Below are 21,734 nucleotides of genomic sequence, written 5' to 3'. Positions count from 1 at the left end.
AATAATACGCACGTAGCGTACCATATAAGCCAAGAACTTTAAGACATGTTTGCAGAAAAGGATCTTGAAAACAGCATCCATTTTAATTCTCAACAGCCACTCATCTGTGCAGACATAGTAGACATCATACGGAATTTTGCTGCAGCAGCCTATAGGCTGAATTCTGCGAGTCTTAGAGTGGCAGGCGATGTTCGAGAACCCAAACAATATATAGGCTCACAGAATGTAAATTCCATGACTAACATTGTGCCAGCCAGTTGGATAAGCTAATATACACCACATAATCGATGTAATACATATAATGATACCTGTGATACCAGTATAGATACTCCCTTCTTCCTGTCATCCTACTAGTCCCATTCACAGCTTGGCACAATACGTTTGTACAGGGACAATGCCTCCGCTCCGATCAGGCAGCTTTCTGACCGCAACTTCCCTTGTCCGCGCTAAACTCTCCAACTCATCTAGCCGGTTGAGTGTCGCTTTCAAATGCTCTTCGAAACCAGGTTGCTTGACGACATCTCGAAAGGCGTTTTGCATAGGGACGGAATCTGCGCGCACCATGCCGTGTGCATCGATGTGAACAACGTTGATGTGATCGAACGGGTGTACAAAGTCCGCTCGTGTAATAATTTGTCGCGCTTCGTGGAGGGGTATCTCGGGGAGCATGAATTCCTCCCCTTCAGAGTCTTCTTCGCGGAGAACCAGAGCGCGCGCCAAGATGATGGCTGCAGCACAGTATTTCTGTTGTTCCTCAACGTCGTCGTCCATGGAGTCGCCAAGAATCCAGCAATTGTTCAGGAACCATGATTTTTCTCTTCGGTTGATTTGGCGACAAGTTTCCAGCATGTCTTGTGATTTTGCGACCTGATTCAAGAAGATGAGGCGACCACCAACCTGGGCAAAGACTTCATCAAGAATGCTTTGTGGCGTATCCTCGTTGTGATATCGAGCTCTGTATTCCTTGAGTGCTTTGGTAACGGTGTCCTTGTGTACATCCCTGATACTCATAACACCCATATTGGTCGCGTGCGGTGTCAGGCGTTCAAGCGTCCAAAACTCATCCGACGTAAAGACTGTTGTGACAAGCTCATTACCCGCCCAAATCTCGGCCCGCTGCTGGAGAATCTCCAACAAATGCTTGCCTGGTTCATCGTCCTTGAACAAGTGAATGTTGTTGATAATCATGATCAGGGGCTTTCCACGCCGTTTTCGCATCGACCAAGCTACCTTCTCCAACTGGTTGAGTGCTCTCTCAATATCCAGAAGTGGCGAGCTATCTCTTGGGCCTCTGATGCTGAATAAGCCACCAATATAGTCTTCATGAAACTCGTAGTCGATAGCTTTACCGAGACGTAGGCGGAACACTTCCAAATCATTATGAGCTTCCAGCATGGCGATACCATCGCCGTTGACCTTTCTCATAGCTTCCAAAAGCAATGCTCTCTTTCCGGTACCTCGTTCACCAATGACGAGGTAGTATTTCCCTCTTGCTTTCCCGTTCACGATGTTGTCAATGTCCGGCTGTTCGGCTCTGGGGACCCAGTATTCCCGCTCCACAATCTCTCGTGTCTTTTCTGGTTCAGTGCCGTATGCGACGCGACCGAGGGCAACTCGCTCTTGCGAGCTGTACCCTGGATCAAAGGCATTCTCAATCTTCCTCCCTACTGTTCTCTTGTAGAACAGGCTGTATGCGTAGCCACCCAGGCCTAGACCAAATAACGATATAAGAGCAACGGTGCTTCCTTCAAGGACGCTTCGAGCAAACTTGCTCCGTTCTTCATCACGATTATCATCTTTTGGTGGTTCGATTCCTTGCGCATTGTTGGCTGGCTTTTGCAAGAGGAAGGGATAGGATCGCAAGCGAGAGGGGCGTCTGCCGAGGGGTAAGACCAGCCATCCTGTACGTAACTGTCAGCTCGCCAACTATAGCACCTGGATGAAGACATATTCACCGCGTGTAGCACGTTGTAAAGAGCGCCTCATTCGTCCGGTATGCAGCTAATCAGGACCGCGTGTATACGTTACTGGTTGTCACGCGTTTGGCATGTGAGAGTACGATCATCTTGGAGACGCGTCTTGGCTAGGCGCTCGACGTGCCGCATAGCCGAACATGAAAACGACACACAATGGGGATGGAGCATCATGTTCGTAAACCTATTCATAACGAGGAAACAGCAGACAGGGACGAGGATAAACGCGATAGACGGCAGAAGCGATGTTATCTGGTGGCGCGCGGCATACGGGAACGAAAACCAAGGGTCCGCGCTAAATGACCAACCCGTTGCGTCCAGTCGAGTTGATGATCTCATCGTACTCATGCAATTGTGAACATGGCTCTTACTATCTAACCTGTACATTTATTTCTATCACAGCAATCATGACCATGTTGTCTATAAACCCCTACTCTACAGTCCATATCCTCTCAACCACCTCAACTCCCTCGCCTGGTGCTCTAGCGCTCTCCTCATCCCAGCACTGTACTCCCTCTCTCTTACCTTTTCCCCTGCATCATTGCCCTGCTGCTCAAGCGCATCTTCAAACACATCCCTTTCAAATGGTGGGTCGCGCCCAAAGCCAACCGTGCCTAGTTTGCCGTCCCCAGTCCACAATATCAGGTTATTGAGACCAAGTGCTTCGGTTGAGGAGGGAGAGTGAGGGCAAAGCAGAGATTGGTTCACAGTGGGCAGAATCTTTTGCACGATATCGCCCCAACCGAATTGTGTATCCGGCTGTGCATTGACAAGTTGAGACTGTGGTGCAGGCTCGGCGGATGGGTGTTGAAAGTCGTTAATGTTGAATTGGCGGACGGGTGTTGAGCCGTCACGCTCGACCCACTTCATGTTGCCGTCGCCATCTGAAAAGACTAGTCGAGTACCATGCGGTGCAACAGAAAGTAACTTTGAACTACTGGCCGTCTGCCTATTCTGATAATACGCATTCCTGTTACTTGTTGTGCGGCTATCGCTCGAGTTAATGGACAGTGATGGCTCGGTGGACAGGCCGTACAGCTCAAGTGAGCCTTTTCCTTTGTATTCCCCTGCTGCGATTAAAGTATGACCAGGGAGAGCCTTGACTTTGCGCAGCAACGCGGGCGATGAATGCGGCCAGCCAAGTCGGAGGTCTTGCGGTACAAAAGGATATGGGATGGCTGTTATGCATGAAAGTCGGGCGCCAGAGTGCACGGTACCGCGGAGCCGGGGGAAGTACCTGCGGTCAAAGTTGAGCATGCTTGTAAAGCGCCCCCCGACCCAGATATCTCCATTGCCGTCCCACTCGCGCGCTGTAGGTAGGTGCAGAATGGAAAGCGCGCCTGGTTGTGAGAGTGAAACATGACCGCCAAAGTCCCCCGTTTCAAGGCGGGAAAAAGAAGTATCAGTCGCGCCGCCAATGAGCTCACAGCGTACCGAAGATGCGGCCTGTGGAGGCTTTCGGGTGTCATGAAGATGCAGCGTCCAATTTGTCCCAACCGTCAGCGGTGTCTGGTGATGAGCTTCGGACAGAGCCGTTATAGGAAACGGATACGGTGTCCTCGACACTATCTTGAGAACATTGAGGTCAACTTCGTTCAACATGTTTTGAACAGCGAAGAAGCCCTTGTGCAGTTTGCTATCGATGCTCACACACTCGACAGCGCCTGTTTCCGTCATAATGGCTTGACTCTGTGTGACCCTCGTATCGTAGTCCAAGTCAGAGCTCTTGCCAGGCAGCAAACCAATATCGCTCTTCGCAACGAGCTTGCCGAAGCGTTCGCTACTTGCCGAAGCGTCCCAGATGCTTATACTGCCGTCGTCGATGGGTGCAATGAGGTGTTCCGCCAGCCCATCATGGTCGAACAAGATGCCTGCACCCGTAGCATCTCTCCTGGTAGCTCCGCCGTCTGTGTCCTCACTTCCTGCATCTTGGAACCAACTCATTTGCTGTTCGGCATGCCTCTGTATAAAGTCCTGGTACCAATTGACCTTCTCCTCGGGATAGCTTAGATCCCAGTTGGCAATCAAGGCCTGTCGTCTCTTCTCTCTATCCCTCTGCTGCTCTGTCTCAGCGTTGGAACCATCAGCATGGTGACCAGATGTGTCAAATGTAGTCGAGAGCGTGTCGGCGGCGCGGATGAGCTCAGCAAGTCGCGGGTCAATGTCCGTCGACAACTCGAGACGGCGACGACGGCGCTCAGCAGCAGAATGCGCGAAACACAGAGACTTCCATATATTGTTATCGCGACAGATGTGTAGGAAACGGCGGGACACGTGCTGGAGGTTGGCGAGTTCAGAGGGTTCGAGGTCTAGGAAGTTGGTCGGTCAGAGTGGGGGTCGGGATGGATGGGGGGCGCATGCTATCTCCGAGCACCTACATGAGATGATATGGAGCGCAAGTTCATCTGGCAAGTATTCCATGGTGACTGAAATATGCTTGATAATATGGGGACGTGTAAGACGACATGAGGAGGTAGTAGAGCGAGCACCTGGCATGTAAATACCGGATGCGACACGGTTATCTGGCAATATCGCTGAGCGCCCTTTCGAGGGCTGACGACAGGGCCGAGTGACATGACTCGCTCACTCCATACATACTGAATTTGTACTAGTACTACACACCGCCATCCTCCAGTCACGTGTGCCAAGTCCCGTCACGTGGTACACTCTCAACACTTGCTTGTGCAATCAATTCAAGTCATGGCATATGGTATTCAAGTCAGCTATCATAAACAAGTCCCATCTCCATTAGATATTATTCAAAGTTCCAAATGACCAGCCATCGTATCGGCGACGTCCTCATTTACACGTGCCATTTCCCCCTATGATATATGTACAAAAGAAAAGTTCAGATCGGTGTCACGCACCGCACCACGTACTCGCAGGTTATACGTCAAACGCATCCAAGCTTTGGCCCTTCTCTACGAACGCAGATTCTTTTCCACATCCTCGGGTGGAGTCGTTATAGTCGGCATCTCTGCTGCTGGTTGCGGTCTGTATGCCACATATTGTTGTTCTCCCTTCTCATCGACGGTTGGCCTTGTGCTTGTATCTGCTAGCTCGCTCGCTTCTGGATAATTGAACGCCGCTTGGTTCTGCCCCGGTGAGTATTGGGGTGGAAAAGTATTCCAAGTGTTTCGATCTGGATGGAGGTTTCCGCCACCGATACCAACTGCATCTGGTCCGTAGGGCGTGCCGTGTCCAGCCTGGAATCCATTTCCTGATGCCAGTTCTGCGTGGCCTTGTATGGTGGAGACTGGCCGCCCAACGCCTACAGGGTTTCCATCTATTTCAGCAGCAGACGCGGAGTTGCGGTACATCTCCTTCTTTGTCAGTTTGGTGCCAGCAGCACCTGCAATGTTTGAGTCGTCTTCATCCGCTCTATCGGCTTTGCTGTAGGGGTCTCTATTTTGTTGGCGCCTCTTTCGGAAAAGCAAGAAGATAATGCCAATCAAAGCAAGTCCCAAAGGAATGCCCACTGCGCAGCCAATTATCAATCCCAAATTCGAGTTTGATCCGCCCCCATTACTGCCACCGTCTGCTGCGTTGCTAGTACCTGGAGTAGGTGTGAGGACGCTTGTGACAGGAACACTGACAAATCCAGTAGATCCTGATGAAAGACTGAAAAATACTGAAGTGAATGGTGTAGCAGATGAGCGCAAATTTGCCGATGCGGATAAATCACGTGAGGTAGGAGAGGATAGGGTATCTGTAGTTCGCGGCGAGGATGCGGGCGAAGATGGTGAAGACCGGGACGCGGATGTTGGCGATGTTGACATCTGATCTCCAGAGCCACTTCCACTTGCTTGGCCTGTTATGCTTGCAAGGTTTGGTACGGTTGATGCTGTCATGGAGCCAATGGTGGCGTATGCTGCTGGATCCTGCAGGGCAAAGAAGGGTCGCGGAGATGGAGATTCTTGGCAGCAATTGACGTGCACAGCATCAGCGTTACAGCACCATTGATCGTTGTGGTCGGAGCATTGTGTTATTGACTCGCCACCAGCAGCTTTGAGATCTAATGCTTGTTAGACCTATCGAGATGGAGTTGTCAGACGCCTCACCGTAGGTGCACAAGTTGGACGGACAGCCTTCCGACTTCCAACTCTTGTCGGTACAGCTATATCTGCCGTACAGGTTATTGGCAGGATAGTGGCAAAGGCCATTGTCAAGGCACTGCCATTTTTCCGGACAGCAGGCTGAGCCTTCTGCTGAGGAGCAAGGTTGTTCAGTGTCGGGGGCCCTGTCGCCATTGGGGTAGTCTGTTGTCAATTAGCGATGGTGCATGAGAAATAGTCGAAAGTATCTTACAGCACTGTTGAGCAGTCGCAGAGATTGCCAGGGCAGCGACAACAACAATTCGCCGCAGCACCAGTGCAGATGACATAATTGGCTAGGTCAATGCTACGAGAGAAGGAAAGAAGGAAGAATGGAGTGATAGATGAATGCAGTGATGGAGCGAAACCAGGTCTGGCGAGGTAAGAAAGCTGGCGTGTGAAGCCAGAGAGAGTGAGGTGAGAGTGAATGGGCGCTCACGATGGTGCAGAGGTACAGCATGTTAGAGAAGGAGAGACATGGGTGAGCACAACTGCACAACCGTGCCGCACCCCCCACGCTGTTTGCAGGACAGGCTGATACAACATGCGAGGCCCTAACCGAGTTATTTTAGCCCATTGGGCTAATCGACTGCGCTTTCATCCCATGGCCGAGTAGTGGGTTGATTAGTTGCCAGAAGGCTAACAGTCACAGTGAGGTCATCAGAGCATACCCGTTCACGTTCCTTGCACAGGCACTATTCCAAGCCGGGCCCACACTCGCCTTCGCTCCCAAGGATGCCCCAACCTAGGACGTAGCAAGCTGTCGATCTTCTGTGCTTGACAGCACTCTCGTTTCTCGAAACTGATGCGACAGCCTTTCATTGCGCCCCGAAGACCAGCCACTACCATGTAACCTCAATGTCGTCTGCCATGGGCTGCCACGCCGCGACACGAGCGATCTTCGAGACAGTCGCGGCTGACGGGCAAGCAAACTGTGTGGCTTGGACTAAGAAACCGGCTTTGGAAGTATCCCGCTGCGAGTGGCACACGTTGTGCAAAGCCCCATGCAGTTATCCGACTCTTTATATGGTGACCTGTGCCTGTTGCACCCAATTGATTGCCATGTCGTCTTGGACTCCGCGGACCTCTTTTGCTCTGGCGACCAGCGAAGGCATGGCCATGAGAGCAACGGCCGCTGGTCTTGCGACATCAGATGTGGGGAATCAACCGTGTCCGAGAAGAATACGAGAGCGAATGAAGCTCGTGGCTGTCTGCTCATCATCGCGCGGGCCAGGGGCGAGGGTGGAGGAAGTGCAAGCGAGAGAAAGCTTGCAACTTTCTCTCTCCACTTATGGTCCCGCCCCTCCTTGTCTCCCGCCGCTAATCACCACCACTCTCCCTGAGTCACGTCATCAATCGCCTCTGTGCACTCGACCTTCTGCCCCAGTACTTCTGCGATTCTGCTCCATTCGTGGCCCATCAAACATTTCGTCTCACGCATTCTGGGTGTAGATGCACTGCACAAACACACAACCTTGTGGATTGGTAGCAATCAGCCTGGCATTCGTTCACTCATCGACTGTTTTGCAAAGTTTCCCTCGGCAACACTGTACTACATATTGATACACTACGTACACTAACCCAAGGTATTTTGGACATGCTCCGCCTCTAATTACGGCAACACACAATCCACAGATGCGTGATACCTACCAAACATAGCCAGGCCCAAGATACACGGCCCTGCATGCGCTTCTACCTCGGCACATATTAGCACCTCACTAACTCCATCAACACGAGCCTAGTACCAATAGAGCCCTCGGGCTGCTACTGTGTACGTCTGCCGAATCTCTCGCCACTCGTGTTGATCCATATCGTCGACCCGATACCCAATTTGCTGCGCTAGGCAAGTCTTACCCGACATACGACCGTCCGGTCCGTACAAAACCAAAAAAGACTTTCGGGCTTCAAGTCATGGCTTTCATCTGGTATGGATAGTGTTTCCACGTGCCATGCTTTGCTCAGAATGATGACGGCACGTTGCATCTTCGTGCTAGGATCTTGAACGTATATCCACACCGGCTTCGATCTTTCAGTTGAGATCGAACGTATCGCCGACAAATTCCCAGGTTTTGCCGATCTTACACGAAACAAGGATACTTCAACATTTGTTATACACATCGCAATAACACTTCTTGTATGCAGGGCAGCTTAATCAAAGTCAGCAACCGCGCATCGCAATTCTAACTCCCCGAGTACTTACTAGACCGGCTCTTGGCCAAACAAAATATGCCAAAGATACTCAAACACCCGCCCACTGGTCTCATCCTTTAGCGGTGTTTCCATCAGCCACGTATAGTACTTTTTGTATTCGTCCAAAGGCCGCTTCCTCACTTGCTTGCTCGACACGGCAAACTGTGCGCAGCAAGGAGTGGCCAATATGTGCGGTACATCAGTATTGTTAAACAAGTCTCGCCACGCATCTGGCATTGCTGCTTCGATTGTTCGATGTTCCTCCGGCGGATCTCGGAACGGCATCACTTCGTGTGGGCAGCCGGGATTAGGAACGCAACGCAAATTCGCGTAACCATTGCTTTGAATGAAGTTGATGTTGAGGGTTTGTAGAGAGACTACATTCGAATGTTCGCTGTTGTCGGTATGCCAGGCGATTGGATAGCCGTCTTTGTGCGGATGAATGAAGGCGATCGTTGAAGGGAGATTATCGTAATTTTGTACAATGTATGCGAGGTAAGCATTCGCTTCCATTCCTTTGTTCCGAAGCGTACGCAGAGTACTGTTTGTGAGTGGGTCCAGATTCGATGTCTTGTGCGGGGTCTCAGTGTCAATGTCGTAGATGGCTGATTGCCAGTTTGGTAGGTCGGTATGTACCCAGCGCGTGTCGTCAGTGGGAAGCTTTGCCATTACTACGACGCGATCGGGTGGAGATGGGCTAAGTGTTGCGACCGTATGGCTTTGCGCCGGAGTGCTTGGATGATGAGCGGTGATGATTGCCAATGGCGTTTCTTCCGTGACACCGTGGGCGATTTCCTGATCAGAGGTCTTATACTCTTCTTCTCCTTCTTTTGCCTCATATCGCCATGGCTTCTTGGCAACGCCAGCCTCAACAGTTTCTTCTTGAACATTATTAAAGTGCGCGTCAACGATGAACCATATGCAGAGCATAAACACTGCTACTACCACGAGTTCGATTTTTTTGCGGGAATGCATCATTGCGTGATGGGTAGTGATCTTGGGTACTCCAGATGCTTCACACGCATGTGTGTAAGTGATATACAGAGGAACAAGGAGATGCTGGTTACTAGGGGATGAAGAACAACTAGATCGCACGGCCTAAGGCATTTCTCATGGAAGATATGGGGGGTGCCTCTTGCGACAAACAAAGGAGAGATTTTGTTGTAGCCTGCAGTCTCGCGATGTGGCATTGCGGCACAGTTCAACTAATATCTAGATTCGCGCAGGGGAGGTCGCGGTTGGCGCTAAGCAGCGTTTGGCAGCGCTTAACAATATTCGCTGGTTGGTGGACTAGTATAACCTGACTGCAACATAACACCAAATTCGAATGAACATGCGCTGCTACCCATTTAAGCGCTATCGGCTGAAAGTACCTTGCCGCTTTATTGTTTCTCTATACCACCAGTTACTGGCCTTCGAGTACTTCTCTGCGTCGTCAACTTCAACATCGCCATTGCAATGGGCATGTTCCTACTGACTCTGGGAGTCTTGTATTTTATCACCTTTGTTCATAGCCAGTGCCAGCCACAGCCCATTGTTGCACCTATTCATAATGTATCTCTACCGAATGGAGCCTATGTGAGGGGAATATCCATGACTGTCGGTTCCAACAATCAGAACATCTCTTTTTTTGCCAGCGGGTAAGTCTTACAACACACATGCTAAGAAATGTTAAAGATTCTGCATAGCTAACCAGTGCGGTATATAGAGATTACAACGAGACCTATATTTATGGAATGGATGGATTCTGTACAGATTCCTACTCATCGCAAGCATGCGTAACATTCCGTGGCGGAGCATACGATGCATCAAAATCGTCTACAGACAAGTCAATCGGCAGTCGAAAGGATAGTGATGGCTTCAAAGTGGACTGGATGGAGGATACTCTAAGCTTCGGCATTAACACGTCGCTTTCTTCGTTTGGATTCGGTGTTCCGAAACAAGACCTCAATCAGGCCTTCACGAGTCAATCACAGCTCGGCTTGGGCAGGAACTCAGCGTTCTTACAAGCACTCGTATCCGCTGGTAACATAGGTACGAAAGTATACTCCATATTTTAGGGGCTCGTGGGTGGTCCCGCCGAGAAGCAGACTCGAGGGTCATTGGTTCTCGGCGGTCTAGACAGATCGTTAATTTCAGATCCCAATGACAACTTCACAGCATCACTGTTCCGAGGCAGCCGCTGTGGGACGGGCATGGTGGTAACGATCAGCGATATTCTTCTGAACTGGCCAAACGGTACCGACACGAGCGTGTTTATGGGGTCACAATCAGCGGCGATACAAGCATGTATAAGTCCTAGCTTTGCGGGACTAATGACACTTCCACTGAACTATTACAACAACTTCAGATTGCTCACGGGTGGAACGCCTCCGGATAACAGGACTGAGGCAAGAAGCCTCGGTATTAACTATTTTACAATGCTGTTTGACCCGAGCAACGTGTAAGTGCCATACTTATCCCTGTTCAGAAGTTACACAACCTAATGATCATGAGGTAGTTATTACGGAGGTCTAACGATCCAGCTTCAGAACAGCATCTCAGTGAAGATTCCCAACACCGAACTCGTCGTTCCTGACACATACATTGCCTCCAATGGCGCAGTACAGACAAATACATCGGTGCGAAACGTTGTCATCAATTCACTTCAGTCCTATAATAGCAACGATCTGCCAGTCCTTGGCCGGCTGTTCATGAGCTCGGCCTACATAATGGTCAATCAAGAAGCCGAGAGATTTTCCGTCTGGCAAGCGAGCATAGGGTCGAGGACCCCTGATGTAGTCGCAGTCGACAAACAGAATAACATGGTTAGCGAGTTTTGCACGAACTCGACGGGTAAATCAATCGATGCCGCACCTTCGCCAACCTCTTCCGGCAATATCCTAGTGCCACAAAACGAAGCGCCAAAGCTGTCAGGTAGCTTAATCGGCGGGATAGTCGCTGGTGCGTTGGGAGGTTTTGCCATACTTGGCGCCATTGGCTTCATTCTGTATCGGAGACAAAGGGTAGGTAACGCGGCAATAAAGGCAGTGCAGGAACCAGAATTGCAGATAATACCAGATGCAAAGCCGCCTACACTTGCTGTAGTTCGAGCGGTGCCTCTGGAACTTCCTGCAAATCAGTACGATATAAGAGAGCTGGACGGTCAGGCCGTCTGTAATAGCAGAGAATATTAATTTGAGGGATCTTTTGTTTTAGCCTGCAATCTTGCCATGCGGTATTGCGACACAGTTTATCTATGGTCTAGATACGTACAGGAGGGTGGAGCGAGGTCCATTTTCAATCGTTTGCCATAACCAAAAGTAGAGAGACCGATTTAGAGTTGCTTGCCTCGGTTGGCTATCTAGGGCGATCATCCGCGCATTCGTGACTTACGCGCCTTAACTTTGCATAGACGCCTAATGCACAAGAGCCAATACTAGATGAATAGGTCTCGGGCATTATTAACAATACATGCTTAGTTAGGTGCATCCCTATTGATGGAAATGCTTAGAGATTTTTAGTCTATAACCAAACTCACATATCGGCGTCAGAACTCGTAGGAATGACAACTATGAAGAGAACTTCTAGGGCAATTTTGCGCCAACACAGCATGGCGTACCTCACAGTTAATATGAACACTCTATCGAGCCCCCATTGACCTTCCCTCTTGTCGCGAAGCTGTGATGCGACAATGTGTGAAAGTCCTCAGATGATTTATCACTACCTCTACCTTTACCTTGACTAGGGCTAAAGAAGTACAGGCCAAACCCGTGTACCAAGCTACTATCTTTCCTCAGCTAGCTCGTAAGATACTCTAGGTACAGACTTTGCAATACCATTCTTTGTCTATTCTACCTAAAAACATAGTAGGGATAATTTTCAAGGCCATGCACTATGAGCAAATCAAGGCGCATCGACAACTGACAGGTCACGGCGATGATAGATCTGCCCATAGACATCACAGACGTCTGTAAACATCCGTAACAGTTCCCCCACTCTTCGTTGCTTCGCTGAGACCATTACCTTCGACAAACCCTCCAGCGCAGTTGAGACTTGTTTCCGTTCCCAGCGAGCCAAATTCAGTAGTTGAGTCTTGGTACCTAATCTAGCATTCATCTTAGGAAAGTCCGCAGCATTAAGGATTCCATCCGCTTTGTCGCGCGCCATGGATCCCAGATCGTTGTCAATCCGACACATTGCCCCCAAATGATTGCTGAGGCTCTCAGCAAGATACTCCTGCTCTGCAGTGTCGAAAACATCGCCGTCACCGCTATGGCTACAGAGAAGAAGATTGAAGGCGTGTTGACAGGATGTCGACGATGATGCTGCGCCATGGACCCAATTGTATAGGTTGGCCGTGAAATTGTTCCTTCGTGTCGTACCCGCGCCGTTTTCGCTGGAGAAAAGCTGATCTTGGATAATTTGATCGACGTGAGAGTCTAGGTAGATGCGAAGCTTCTGTCGGAGCCTATCCTTGTCATATTCGGTTGCATTGATGACTGTAGGAAGGCGCATAACGTAGCTGACAAAATGAGCTAAGGTGTTCTCGACGCTATTAGTCGGCGATGAGGTATATATCTGAGTAGATTTAGGGATTTGAGTACAACTGAACGCCTTAGAGATGGTCTGCTTCAAGTTGTCTAGTCCGCCGTGTCCGACAGCGGCGATAGTTTCCATGTATTCGTCGATTTTGTAAGTGAGAAAGGATAGAATCATCATATCAAATCTAAACCCTTGACATTAGTAAACCTTTCTATATATCTTCAGCATGCGGATGCTGGAAGTAAAGCATCGAATGGCAGTGATTTGAGTCCACAGCGCGAGAGGGAGAGGAGGATAAGGGGAAACCTACAATATTTCTGAGGAGCAAAATATACTGTCCTTATTACTGCAGATTATCCATACCGCCGGGATATACTCCAAGTACTGCTGAGTTCTCTCTGGGACGTCTGTGCTGTATTCCGGGAATGCTTCTTTACACTTACGAAGCAAGCGACGAGACTGAAGCGACCCCTCGATGATAGACGCAAGTAGCATCCAATCAGGTGTTTGGGCAATTCCTGGAAGGCCCGAGTAAAACTTCACCCATGAGGCAATCTTGCTCGCCGAGGTAGTGGACAATGATGCAATCCTATCTCCAGTCATTGGTGCGGAAGCGCTTGAGTTCAGCGCTGCCAGAATGTAGGTTTTTGAGAGGATCTCGGATTTGTACGAAGTCTTTCCTACCCAGATATAGCTGGCTTGACTATCTACACCCGAGAGAAGGAGAGCTTTGTGAGCACTTTCGATGCTTCCGTTGATCTTTGTCAGCAATGGCTCTGCAGATGGAAGTTTGGCTGCGGTTGCAAGGATGATTACGGAATAGGCTGTCTCCTCTGCAGAGTTCCCCCACATTCCATCAGGTTTCTGTTTTGCTAAACAGCGTAGGAGTGCTTGAAATATTGCAAGCGGAATAAGCTCGAAGATGAGTTCGTCATCAAGCAGTTGAAGTTTACCCTCATTCCACTGCTCCAGCAATCGAACTAAGGACTGCACCATCAGCATTGCATTGTAACCCATAGTCGTATTCTGTTTCCAGTCAAATCAGCCTCCAATACGATAGTGGATCACATTTGCATACCCATTTATCTGGAATCTGTCCATCCGCGGTGTACCACCAATTACAGATGAACCTGGCAGCTTTTCCAATAGAAGTAGCATATTGTTCAGGGGATTGCATATGGAGCAAGGCGCTCAGCACATTGCAATTGGCACTGAAACTCGGCGTTCGCTCAAACTGATAGGTTAGAAAGCGATCCTCTGTCTCGAAACGTTGTAGCAGGGCGGAAGGATCCACATGATGACCAAGCATACGTAAGGTCAGCATAGTTTTGGCCGTGTCATCGGCATCGACCCCAACTCTTGGTGCTATACATATAGTGTCAGTGTCTGTGGTATACAGTACTACAGAGTCTCCAGGAAAGCTTACAGAACCCCAGGATGCCTCCCTCTTCCTCAAGAGCCTTGTTCAATACCTGTGTAATCTGCTCTAAGTTTTCCTTACCCAGTTGTTCTGGTGTAAATGAAGCTTCCAGTAGAGTCGTCAAAACCTAAGTTCAGTAAAAGGTTATATGTTAGCTGTAAAGGCTCATGTTCTTGAAAGTGACAGGCAAATCTTACCCAGGTCATTTCAAAATAGGTTGTCGGGAACGCTCCCGGTACCCCTCCACTTCCTCTGCCTGGTCCTATAGACACTACGCGCTTTAGATAGGCTTCTGCTTCATCATCCCAGGTCCTCAGGCCCATCAAGTATGAAGCTGTGGACGAGGTTGATGCCATAAGTGCCCCAAGGGATTTGTGGTGCTTCACTTTTTCCGATTCGATTCCATCAAATGCCTCCAAAGAATACAAGGGAGTTGTAAGCAGTTTTCCATAGACCATATCCGGTCGGAAGCGCGTAAGCTTCTCCTTATTGAGAGCCATCAGGCTGCAACGGCCGTCGAATTCGAATTTTCGACCCTTCTCTTCTAACAGCCTCAATAGCTTTGGAACCAAAATTTCGAATCCAACATGGACACAAGCTTGGACATCCCAGGAGCTCAGGAGACTTTGTAGCGCTTTGCACCCGCGATCAATGCGTTCTGACAATTCAAGTGCAGTAACGCCGTATAATTGAGCTGGTTCGTCATGATGGAGCTGCATCGCGAGTATTGAGGCTGCTGTGTTCAGTATCCCATCGCTATGGCTGCCGTAAGACTCCCATGCGCCATCTAAAAGCTGTGAATCCAGTATGTACGTGAAAGACTCAGGGAAAAGCCAGATCGATTGTGAGGTGTCGTTTGCGAGCGGTTTTCGAATCATGGCTAGCCATGCTGTGTCATAAACAGCACAGCTCATGAGGCTTGAAGCATGGGTTCCATTGAAACGTTCTAGAATGTTGCTGACAAGATTCTCAGCTGCCGCGTGAAGTGTCGTAGTTCTGTCTTGAATGATAGTCATGATTGTAGTTGAGATGCGGAAAATGAAAGCGTAAACAAAGTGACACAATCTTGAAGACTACAAGAATTTAGCTATATAAACCCGGCAATTTTATTAGATTAGTGTACGGTCCAATCCAGTCTATTCTAATGCAATCTGATACAATCAGGCATCATGACAGCGCTCGGGGGCTTTCCTTGTTGGGTCAGATGGCTACCTTATTGAGTTTAGCTTGGTTGCAAAACGGCTAGCCCCGTTAACGAGAATCTTCGTCACTATACCAAACCACTGTTGCACCATGTCTTCACAGGCCTAGACCTCTCAGCTTTGTCAATTTTGAGTCCCTGAAATCAAAATGATAGCGCGAAAATTCGAAGCATATCCATTTTCTTTGGATGGACAATTTCAATACTAACGGACGCTCCGTGCTTCGCTAAGCTCTCGGAATCTTGTCAGTAAGATCTTGATTTGGTAAAAGCTATTCCTTTTACACAATGTGTTTCCAGATACGGTAATTCAACTACCATGTTGGTGAAATGAACAAAGCTTAGCCCTCCCATCTATGAAGCCCAAGGACCATCATCCAAGCGACCGTAGAGGTAGCTGGGAACTCAGATTAGATATCGTTTACTTCTGGTCATCTGCTTGTTCCGTCGACTCTTGTTATATTTTCTTTTCTGCGGGATTCATCGAAAACATTCTCTTTTCGTTCAGTTGACTTGTACTCGGAATGAACACAGAAAGGAGCGAGATGCCAGAGGCGTTGAATAAGGACGTAGAAAGCGGCGTTCCGTCAAACAAAATGGAAGAAACTACCATCACCTTAGAAGAGATTGCAAAGGAACGAAAAAGCAGCGTATCAATAGCATCATCAGCCACGTGTCCCCCAGATGTCGTTCGCTTACCTCGGATCACATTTTTCGTCCTCATCTGTGGGGTCTGCCTTGCGAATTTCGTTGTCGCTCTCGACACCAACATAATCGCCACCGCACTGCCATCCATCACGAGTACATTTGGCACCATCCAGCAAGTGGGCTGGTATGGCTCAGCCTACATGCTAGCTATTAGCGCAGTTCAGCCATCATTCGGTCGATGTTACACTGTATTTTCAGTCAAACCTGTCTTTTGTGTTGCGATTGCAACATTTGAGCTCGGATCTGTCCTCTGCGCTGCAGCAGATAGTTCTGCTATGTTTATAGCGGGGCGAGCTGTTGCAGGGGCTGGAGCAGCGGGTGTGTTTGCTGGGAGTATGACCATCGTTACCAGGACGGTACCTCTGGAAACACGATCCTTCTACATTGCCATAGTTTCGAGTATGTTTGGCATTTCCTCGATCCTAGGTCCTACTGTGGGTGGTGCTCTAACCGACGGGGTCTCTTGGAGGATGTGTTTTTGGGTGTGTATTTCCAATCCTCCTTCGTGGCTAGTAACTTGCGTTCTTAAACATAATCTCAGGTTAATCTTCCAATTGGAGCTATCGTCATCGCAACAGTGTTGATTTTCTTTCGGAGCGAAGTATCTCCAATGGACGAAGATTCTGGCACCAAAGTCACTATCCTAGATAGAATCTTGGACTTGGATATATTAGGTGCTCTCTTGATAGTGGGCGGTGTTAGTGCTCTATTTATGGCGCTCGAATGGGGTGGTTCTGTCTATCCTTGGTCAGATTCTCGCGTCTGGGGATGCCTCCTCACCTTCTCCCTGGTTCTCTTGGCATTTTCTGTACAGCAATTCCTTCGGGGAGAGCGAGCTACTATGCCTGGTAGAGTGATATCTCATCGATCGGTATTAGCATGCTACATCTTTGCATTCATGCTCAATGTGGGTGCTTATGTGTAAGTTTGGAACAACCTAGACTCCTGCTCAAGGTTTAAGAAATGATGCTAATGTCCTTCCCTATTGTTATACAGGCACATGTATTATATGCCGATATATTTCCAAGCTGTGAAGGGTAAATCCGCAACGACATCTGGCGTCCTGCTTGTTCCATACCTTGTTTCCAATATCACCATGTCTCTTTTTACCAGTTTACTGATAGTGAAGGTGGGCTATGTATCGCCATTTATGATAACTAGTGCAGCTTGTTTCACTATTGGTTCTGGTATTTTATTCACTCTGAGAGTAGACACGAGCCTTGCCCAAAGCATTGGGTACCAGATACTAGCTGGTGGTAGTGCTGGCTTAGCAGTACAAGTACCTTTCGTCGCAGTACAGGCACTGCTGAACCCTAGCGACGCTCAGATCGGTGTTGGGTTGGCCATTTTTGCCAACTCGCTAGGAGGAGCCATGTCGACAAGCATTGCTCAGAATATCTTCAGTAACTCTTTGGCACGAAATCTCGCTCAATATGCCCCTGGTATCGATCCACAACAGATAATAAACACTGGAGTCACGGAACTGAGACAAAAGCTCCCTGTCAATTCAATGGCAGGAATATTGGAGGCTTATGTTTCATCGATTGACGATTCTTTCATCTTACCAATAAGCGTTGGAGGAGTTGCTTTTCTGGCTTCTCTCTTTGTGGAATGGAAGAGTATCAAGCCGGCGAAGTAGTGCTTCTGGTTAAATTCAAAGACAAAGGTTACAAAGCAAGCGGTCTTTAATAAAGGGCAATTCAGCGGAAGAAGTACGAAGTTGCGTCAGGTGATTAGGCTGGGCTATAGTGCAATATAGGATATGATGGTAGTAAAGAATCTTATTAAGTATCTTTCGATCTTCTTCGAAACATAATTTCTACATCAAGGTTTGGTCCAATATTGGTCCCGTAATACGTTGTCTTCGGTCTTCGAGTACCTTCTGCGAATTTGATGTCGTAATATAGGAGAATGTGAGCAAGGATAAACTTAATTTCAATGGCAGCGAAAAATCGACCGGGGCATGCGTGTACACCATGACCAAAGCCCAGAGAGTTGCCATCAGTACTAACATACTATATCCATATTAGCTACTCGAAAATTCTATGTTGTTCGAGATACCTGTCTGTATCCGACCTGAGTAGTTCTTTCATGAGAATGTTGGAAGACTTACCAGATATTTGTTGAAGTTTCCTTCAGCTTCCGCTAACCTCTCAAATCGGAAGGCATCGAATACACCTGGGTTGGTCAAAATATCGTTCTCACGAACAATAGAGACTGGTATAGCAATTGAAGTTCCAGCAGGGATTGCTGTTCCATCAGAGAAAACTGTTGCTATTTTCGTTTTCCGCCTCAATGAGACTAAAGTGTCAATTCTAAATCAGCGGCTGATAGCTCAAAGCAGCGATTAATTTGTAGAAACTTACGTAGATCAATGGGGTTCATTCTTTGAGACTCTCGTAGAAAACTGTCCATCTTCCGAAGCATCAGGAATGATTTGGTAAGGAGCTTTCCGCCATCTTGCTCGATCATATCTTCCAACTCATCGCGTAAGGGTTGAAGATATTGTGGATAGGCCGCAAGGTCATATAGAGCATTTTGGAGCTGTCTGTATCAGTCCAATCGACATTCACTATGACTTTATACTATATTATAATGAACTCACTGTGATTGACGTAGTATGAGTAGAAGCAAGTCCCAGAATCATCTGAGAACGACCTTGAAACTCTAGAATCGATCCTTGGCCTTGAGGTGCGTAATCTATTACACCCTGTATCATATCTGCTGGTTTCTTAAAAGAAGGCTTAGCTAAATTCCGCCTCCTTTCCTCCAAGATTGGCTGGAGAAGACGACAACACGAGGCGAGTGATTGGTGGATAGTTCGGATCTCAGGAAGAAGGTACTGAACCGCGGAGCGTAGAAACGCGGGGCAATCCAGCAATTTCTTCACAGCGGTCATCAACTGAACCGTGTAGTTGATTATTGCATCGACCTAATCCTTCAGTAAGTCAAGTATCCCAAGTGTTAATGTGTACACCATCTTGAGTCACCAAGCCTGGAGACATACTCACCCATTCTACATTTTGAGATAATTCTAGGCCGACAAAAACCCTGGAGTTTATCTTTGCAACAAGCTGAAGTATTGGCGTGTGTACGTTAATTGCCTGCCAAGCTAGAATCATCTCGGTCAGCATCGTGCACATTGAGAGAACAAATTCGTTACCCCATGTTTGTTCTACTTCAAATTCAAAAAAGATAGGGTAAACATACTTGTATCCGCACCGAATACCTTCGAGATTGCAAGGTCCAATTCATCAGTAATATCATCCATAATCTCATTGATATTCCGTGTAATCAGGTTTACTGAGCGCCGAATCATGTGATCATCCGCGGTCATAAGGGTATATTTCACCAAGAAACGATCATCTACTTCCTCTCTTGTTGCCAACACATCTTCTGGCTCACGTATGACTTCTTCAACCAAGTTTGCAGGAAGAATCACTGTGGGTCGTATTGGAGTAGGTAAAATAAAGGCAGAGCCGGGGTACTGTTCAGAGAAGAACGTCAATATTTGAATTCTCCATTGAAGAGTAGTAAAATGGAAGATTCTCACCTTCCTACATCCTTCCTCAAGAGCAGTGCGAAAATCCGCACTGTCTTGGTTGCCAATAACTGGGAAATCTCCAAGTTTGGATCTTCGGGATCCGAAAGCATAATATGCAACAACGAAGCACAGAAGCAGTACGACTAAGCGAAGGTTATCTTTGAACCAGAAAGTAGGTAGTTGAATATCCATGGTTGTATCCTTGGTAAAAATTGATATTAGATAATCACTCAGAAGACAGACGGAAAACATCGAACTTGGGCGAAATAGTTCTAAATATCACGATGTCAATGTTTCCTTTTAGCGTTGACTCAGCGTTAGTACAAATCCGATCATTCCGTGCCGCTTCCGGTTACCTTGCCCCAACTTGCCGTTGCTGCCATAAAGCCTCAATGTTGCAGGGAACAACCATATGTAAGTACTTAGTAGAATCGCGATAAGAGATTCCCGGGAACAGCGTCCCACGAACGGAGTTCCAAGGTATATAACGTAATTCCGACTTGGATTTCAACAGCCTTCATTGGCCTCTGATTCATTTGCGATAATCTTTGATGATGTCAAGAAGGCAATTCATAGAGCAGTCTCGAAACCAAACAATCACTCCATCTGAAGAATGAAAAAAACGATTAAATATCAAGTTCTCTTAAATTCTTATTTATTGAGCTCCTACAAGAACAAATATGATTGTAAATGCAGAATATCTCCATTTGTTGATATGATATTGAACTGAGCCAGATCCTATGATCAATTCACTCTTGAAATTGAAAGAATCAACTAATATCCAACAACAGGGGTCAATCGTACTTTGAGTTCGGACTTCTCCCAAAGGATGTAAACTTTCTGTTTCTCCCAATTCTCAAAACCAGGCTCTAATGCGATATCGAAGTTCCACAGCAGCCTTCCCATGATAAGACGCATCTCGGCATAAGCCAGACTAGAAGGAGACTATATTAGCCCACTTATTGGTGTATGAGTAGTGAACACAGACATACCTTTTCCCTATGCAATTGCGTGGTCCAAAGGAGAAAGGATTGAAAGGTTTCCGTTGATCGTCAGCGAACTTTTCATATTGTTCTACAGAACCGTTCTCCTTGCTAAGCCACCTCTCTGGCGTAAACAATTCAGGATCCTTGTAATTTTCGCTGCTTTGATTATAAGACCAATGATTGACTCCTACAGTCATTCCTCCAGCCACAAATTTCCCTGCTATCATCTCACCTCCGGGTGGAGTGGTTCGAGGAAGAGTCACTGACAGCGGTGGATAAACTCGTAGGGCCTCCTCTAGCACAGCGTTGAAGTACGGTAGCTTACTCAGAGACTCGGCGTTCATGTCATCTTCTACCGCGAAGGAGGTTCGGATCTCAGCGGTCACTTTGTTATAGGCGTCCAGATTTCGGGTCAAGTAAAAAACGCATCCAGAGAGCACCGTAGCCGCTAGATAACCAATTAGTCATATCCCTGACAACCGATAAATCATAGAACTAACTTGTTTCGCTGCCAGCAATTACCAATACCTGCGCGTTATTCAGAATTTCCTGCTCCGTTAATCCCTTCTCGTCATTTGCTCGGAGAATATGTGTCACTAAAATCACATTAGCGTATATTAAATCATCAAAGTTATTAATACAGCTTACTAATGTCAGGTCTATTCGTTTTCATCGCCATTCTCTCCTTGGTCTTTTGAGCACAATACTCGAACTGCTGTTTCCAGTTGTCGTTTTTGAGATGAAATAGCGGTTTGAGAAGACTTTGGATGCCCGGCACTCGTAGTATCGCCTGGAAAAAGCAGGATTCTTTGACACCTCCAAAGACCCATTGAATCCATGGATGTAACTCGCCAGTTTCTAGACAACCAAAGGACTGCCCAAAGGTTAAGTCTCCTATGAGATCGAAAGTGACAAAATTGAACCTAATATACTAGTTAGTGGTCACACACACCAACTTTTAAGCAGAAATTTTTCATCGAAACTCGTCAATTTTCTATCGGATATAGGGGTAACACGTCGCGAGAAATCGATTTACGCCAACTCTAACGTGTGCAGCCCTCTCGTTGAGGTGCTAGAGGAGGTATTGTCGATTT

General features: G+C 47.8%; 9 protein-coding genes across 9 annotated transcripts; 2 read left to right on the top strand and 7 right to left on the bottom strand.

The window, feature by feature from the left end:
- Positions 1–360: 360 nt before the first annotated feature.
- COCCADRAFT_110494 (uncharacterized protein) lies at positions 361–1,986 on the bottom strand (the record flags this gene model as incomplete). Its single annotated transcript, XM_007719593.1, has 2 exons — positions 361–1,901; positions 1,956–1,986. 2 exons carry the CDS (start codon positions 1,984–1,986, stop codon positions 361–363), a joined length of 1,572 nt encoding a protein of 523 aa, XP_007717783.1.
- A 422-nt stretch (positions 1,987–2,408) lies between these two features.
- COCCADRAFT_110492 (uncharacterized protein) lies at positions 2,409–4,394 on the bottom strand (the record flags this gene model as incomplete). The annotated part of the gene is made up of 2 exons (XM_007719592.1): positions 2,409–4,282; positions 4,352–4,394. 2 exons carry the CDS (start codon positions 4,392–4,394, stop codon positions 2,409–2,411), a joined length of 1,917 nt encoding a protein of 638 aa, XP_007717782.1.
- A 500-nt stretch (positions 4,395–4,894) lies between these two features.
- COCCADRAFT_110488 (uncharacterized protein) lies at positions 4,895–6,357 on the bottom strand (the record flags this gene model as incomplete). Its single annotated transcript, XM_007719591.1, has 3 exons — positions 4,895–5,994; positions 6,035–6,232; positions 6,282–6,357. 3 exons carry the CDS (start codon positions 6,355–6,357, stop codon positions 4,895–4,897), a joined length of 1,374 nt encoding a protein of 457 aa, XP_007717781.1.
- A 1,808-nt stretch (positions 6,358–8,165) lies between these two features.
- Positions 8,166–9,187, bottom strand: COCCADRAFT_110499 (uncharacterized protein; the record flags this gene model as incomplete). The annotated part of the gene is made up of 2 exons (XM_007719590.1): positions 8,166–8,214; positions 8,268–9,187. 2 exons carry the CDS (start codon positions 9,185–9,187, stop codon positions 8,166–8,168), a joined length of 969 nt encoding a protein of 322 aa, XP_007717780.1.
- A 663-nt stretch (positions 9,188–9,850) lies between these two features.
- Positions 9,851–11,433, top strand: COCCADRAFT_41476 (uncharacterized protein; the record flags this gene model as incomplete). Its single annotated transcript, XM_007719589.1, has 4 exons — positions 9,851–9,897; positions 9,966–10,272; positions 10,318–10,700; positions 10,758–11,433. The coding sequence occupies 4 exons, from the start codon at positions 9,851–9,853 to the stop codon at positions 11,431–11,433; spliced, it is 1,413 nt and encodes a 470-aa protein (XP_007717779.1).
- A 709-nt stretch (positions 11,434–12,142) lies between these two features.
- Positions 12,143–15,217, bottom strand: COCCADRAFT_30717 (uncharacterized protein; the record flags this gene model as incomplete). The annotated part of the gene is made up of 5 exons (XM_007719588.1): positions 12,143–12,965; positions 13,092–13,807; positions 13,860–14,146; positions 14,208–14,328; positions 14,399–15,217. 5 exons carry the CDS (start codon positions 15,215–15,217, stop codon positions 12,143–12,145), a joined length of 2,766 nt encoding a protein of 921 aa, XP_007717778.1.
- A 781-nt stretch (positions 15,218–15,998) lies between these two features.
- Positions 15,999–17,749, top strand: COCCADRAFT_110500 (uncharacterized protein; the record flags this gene model as incomplete). Its single annotated transcript, XM_007719587.1, has 3 exons — positions 15,999–16,592; positions 16,652–17,031; positions 17,107–17,749. The coding sequence occupies 3 exons, from the start codon at positions 15,999–16,001 to the stop codon at positions 17,747–17,749; spliced, it is 1,617 nt and encodes a 538-aa protein (XP_007717777.1).
- Positions 17,750–17,909: 160 nt separating this feature from the next.
- On the bottom strand, positions 17,910–19,606 carry COCCADRAFT_63227 (uncharacterized protein; the record flags this gene model as incomplete). The annotated part of the gene is made up of 6 exons (XM_007719586.1): positions 17,910–18,125; positions 18,224–18,411; positions 18,477–18,654; positions 18,716–19,042; positions 19,122–19,222; positions 19,321–19,606. Coding segments are annotated over 6 exons (1,296 nt in total), but the record flags the coding sequence as incomplete, so codon positions are not given.
- Positions 19,607–20,428: 822 nt separating this feature from the next.
- COCCADRAFT_110493 (uncharacterized protein) lies at positions 20,429–21,562 on the bottom strand (the record flags this gene model as incomplete). Its single annotated transcript, XM_007719585.1, has 4 exons — positions 20,429–20,588; positions 20,647–21,088; positions 21,141–21,236; positions 21,289–21,562. Coding segments are annotated over 4 exons (972 nt in total), but the record flags the coding sequence as incomplete, so codon positions are not given.
- Positions 21,563–21,734: the final 172 nt, after the last annotated feature.

This window comes from Bipolaris zeicola, assembly GCF_000523435.1.
Source record: "Bipolaris zeicola 26-R-13 unplaced genomic scaffold scaffold_326, whole genome shotgun sequence".
NCBI classification, from domain to species: domain Eukaryota; kingdom Fungi; phylum Ascomycota; class Dothideomycetes; order Pleosporales; family Pleosporaceae; genus Bipolaris; species Bipolaris zeicola.
This window is presented reverse-complemented; position numbering and strand designations above follow the sequence as displayed.